The sequence below is a fragment of the Crocodylus porosus genome, unplaced genomic scaffold, assembly GCF_001723895.1.
Source record: "Crocodylus porosus isolate Cpor-Errol unplaced genomic scaffold, CroPor_comp1, whole genome shotgun sequence".
Taxonomy (NCBI): domain Eukaryota; kingdom Metazoa; phylum Chordata; order Crocodylia; family Crocodylidae; genus Crocodylus; species Crocodylus porosus.
Genome location: NW_017728913.1, coordinates 11,577,904 through 11,581,966, shown reverse-complemented (window position 1 = coordinate 11,581,966; position 4,063 = coordinate 11,577,904). Strand labels below are relative to the sequence as shown.

At 39.8% G+C, this 4,063-nt stretch overlaps 1 protein-coding gene across 1 annotated transcript in view; it reads right to left on the bottom strand.

Annotated features, from left to right (window-relative positions):
* Positions 1-490: 490 nt before the first annotated feature.
* The window catches only part of MND1 (meiotic nuclear divisions 1), a 67,597-nt gene continuing 64,024 nt past the window's right edge, over positions 491-4,063 (bottom strand). The window contains exons 7-8 of the mRNA XM_019534495.1: positions 2,788-2,832; positions 491-737 (exon numbers count right to left, since the gene is read on the bottom strand). Of these exons, the coding sequence (XP_019390040.1) occupies positions 631-737; positions 2,788-2,832 (152 nt within the window). The 3' untranslated portion in view covers positions 491-630. The remainder of the gene's footprint in view (positions 738-2,787; positions 2,833-4,063) is intronic.

The following is a 4,063-nucleotide window of genomic DNA, read 5'->3' as shown; positions in this document are numbered from 1 at the left end:
CAGGGAACATTTCATTAAAAAATTCTCCAAGGAGTTTTAGCAATAATAATTTCTATGGACTCCACCACCAAGTTCATACATCTTTCTCTAGACATCAGGTCCTCTTAGTCTTTTTAATGGATTGTGCCTGCTGCATTTCAACACCCAGATCAAGAGAAACCTCTTCTCTCCCATATACTCCAATGTTACTGGTACTTCCATTTCATAAACACATTACAGAAATCAAAACTGCCAAAAATGCATAGTTTAAATAAAACCTGCCAAAAATGCATAGTTGAGAGCTCCCTGCAGCTTCTGCTCCTCTTTAGATTGCTGATCATAAGATCTGGGAAGAATCCAAGCAGAGGACTTACAATCAGTGGCCACAGGGTTTTGTGACAACTATGCCTTAGAGCCTTCCTTTCACCATACTTAATCTCTCTCAACCTGATACATTGTGATTTGCGGTCAAGGGCTCTGAGAGGGGACAGCAAAAAGGAAACAGAACATGTGGGGTTTATATTTTATTGACGAAAAGTGCAACTACTACAAGCTGGGTTGGTTTCTTTGAAGGGAAACCAAAAAGATAAATGCCAGCTGAAACATATTTAACCAGTTATATACAACTGTGCCATTAATTATTACTGAAAACTAATCAATGTAGTCAAAATCTTCTGGAATCCCAAAGCTTTTGTCAATTCTGTTCTCTTCAAATCCAAATTTCCGTTTGGCCCAAGATTTTACTGCAAAAATGTTATCTGTGAACAGAGTGAAGAAACATGTAAGTTAGCCATCAGAAGAGGAGAGTACCATGATCCTTGGCACAGTAAACTTTTCATCACCTCTATTTGTTTCACCTTTGGAAAGATCAAAAAACTAAGACTAGCCAACTTGCTTCATACCATTTAACAGGTAGGGATAAGAGAGGAAAGAAAAAGCCAAATACTTTTTCTGTTTTTAGAAGTAACTGAGCTACAAATACTAAAGGGTAACTGCTACAAATACTAAAGGGGCAATCAGGATCAGTAAGAGAGTGTACATAAAAGTAAAGCTACGCTCAAACTAAGTTGTTGATTACTTAAGTCATTATATGCAATATGAAATTCTGCCCATATTTTATTTACCCTATCAAAAATATCACTTAAAAGATGAACTGAAGAGATCCTTAAAAAAAAGAAAAGCTTGGCTTGTGCCAGTTGTCATTTCAGCAGCTTTTTCAAACTTCAGGAAGAGTCAGATGTAATTAAAAACTACTGAAAACATATCAACAAGCTTGAATAAGATGTCCTTCCCAACTTGGGTGCCTAGCTTCCTTTTCACAGTTGAAGTCATCATGTAATAATGGCCCTCTAGTCTTGTTAGGCCGAGAACTGAATGTATGCCTCCGAAATGAGCAGTTTTAACTAAACCAGATGGACTGCACTGGTGTAAACAAACAGTCCGGTACAGCCACACCAAAGAATCTGTGGAAAGTCTATTCCAGCTCTGCAACGTGCTGTTTTAAAAAAAATTCTCACTTAAAATGTCCTGAAAATACCTACTCTAAAGTTCCCAATGCAGTCTCCCATCTGTAATGTTTCAAAAGACCAGTGGTGCACTGTGGGATAACCAGTGAACCAATTTAAATACTGGCCTTATGGAAAATCACCCCAAATACACTGTCCCATTATTATCCCCTTCTTGAATTAAGTTTGCTGACATGAAGCTGAACAAATTCCTTTACACACACACAGTCTGCCAAACAACAGTCAGTAGTGTTTCACTGAACTCGAGTAAAGAATGACTGGAAACATGCAATACATTTTTGTAATATAGAACACCATTTTTGTTACAAATTATTAAAAAGGACACATACCCATGTTTTCTCCTTTTGCAGCTCACTGGAGATTTTTCAAATACAGTATTAAGAAAGCAACTGTTGTCAAATATATTTGTCTTTAGCATAATAGTAGCATTTTACCTTTCAAAGAATGTTAAGCTAATATTACAATAATTTGAGACAGTGTTAAATCAATTCTCTGCTGAAGTTATAATTGTTTTTTAGAACAAAGAAAAGACATTTCTACTCTTTTTGGGTTGTAGAACATATTTTAGTAGAAAAGATGGAACAAATGAAAAATACCAGCAAATGGGAAGGTTAAAAAAATAGGTTAAAATAATTTCACAAGAACATCAGTGCAATGACCACCTTCAAAACTGTAATAGCATATAAACTGGAGAACAGAACAAGTGAAATTCTCTTAGCCAAAATAGTAACTTTATCATTCCAAAAACACTGGAATTCAGATGCAGAGCAACAACAAAATCTTTACAAAGCATTCTCAATAAAAACAGACAGACAGATATTTGGAAAATTTAAGGTGGATTACAGTTAGAAAACAACTCATACAATTTTTGGGATAGTCAGGGAAGTGTGACTGTGCTACTCTTACTACTAGCACCAGGGAAATTTGCTGACCTCAGGAGTTGAATTCAATTGCAAAAATTAGTTCAAGGTTGAATATCTGGTTTACACCACCTGTACTAAAAGAGGAAGTCTGCTGTGCATTTTCATATAAACCAGGTAAGATTTTGAGTTATTTGTGAGAAATACTTCCATGAATCTGCTTCAAAATCATAAGGAACTGCATCTGTACCAAACCATTTTTAGGGATTTTTATTTCCTGCACTTCTACTACCCAGGACAATCTTAGGTTAAAAATTAACTGTAATTAAGAACACCTTGTAGGTTACAAACCACCACTTTGAACTGATTTTTGCTCTAGCACTATAATTGGAAACTGTTTACCAGTGTAAATGCATACACACCAGTCCATCTGTTGGCCGCTTCCTTGGCTACTTTGTTTGCTTGACCTGAAAAAAAAAGAAAACATGTAAGAACAAAGAACAGTCACATAATGTAGCAGGCTCAAGGTGATGGGTTTTGTTTATACTGAAGAAGCCTTTCCTCTATATTTTTAAGGCTCAGCCAAGCCCAAAACTAGGTGTATGAAAAGTCACTGGCAAAGGAACACAGAAGATACTGTTTGACGTGCCCTGAGTTTGTAAAAATGAAACAATTCCAGTTGAATCTGTGCAAGACTCACTAACTGCCTTATAGGGAGATTCCTGGCTTGGGACAGTGACAGAGATAACCGTACTGGTTTGGAGAAAGCACTTGGCTTAAGTACTCTTACTTCTATAGCATCACAGATGTGCATAACTCTTCATACACATGAATCAAAGGGGGCAGAAGGGCGCAAAAGCCCCCATGGCTCACCAAAAGCATCTGGGAGTGTCTCTTAGCTAAAAGGGAGGTGTACACCTAATGGAAGGGTGTACGCCTCCCTTTTAGCTAGGAGATGCTCGGGGATGCAGGGAGGCAGCAGGAAGGCCAAGGTGGAGATGGAACTGGGACTGGCTTCCCAGATCAAGGACAACAAGAAGTCCTTTTTTAAATACATAGGGGGAAAAAAGAAGGTTCCAGGTAATGTGGGGCCCCTGCAGAACAAGCTAGGAAATTTGGTCGTCACACCAGACGACAAAGCTAACATATTTAACGATTTCTTTGCCTCCATTTTCCTGAGCAGGGGCCGGAACAGCCACCCCCACTCTGGGCCCCCCTTAGACTGCAGCAGAGGCACACCTAAGCCAAGGGTTGGTAAGGAACTAGTCAGGGAACTTCTGGAGGGACTGGATGTATTCAAATCAGCTGGTCCGGACAATCTCCACCCCAGAGCACTGAGGGAATTAGCTGAGGTCATTGCGGGACCCCTGGCATGGCTTTATGAGCACTTGTGGTGCTCTGGTGTGGTGCCAGAGGACTGGAAGAGGGCCAAGATGGTTCCCATCTTCAAAAAGGGGAGGAAGGAGAAGCCGGGAAACTATAGGCCAGTTAGTCTTACCTCAAACCTGGGCAAGCTTTTTGAGAGAATTATTCTGGCACATGTCCACGAGGGGCCAGCAGGGGAGATCATGCTTAGGGGCAACCAACATGGGTTCATTAGAGGCAGGTCCTGTCAGACAAGCCTGGTGGCCTTCTACAACCAGGTCACCAAATCCTTAGATGAAGGGGTAGCAGTGGACGTTGTCTTCCTGGACTTTC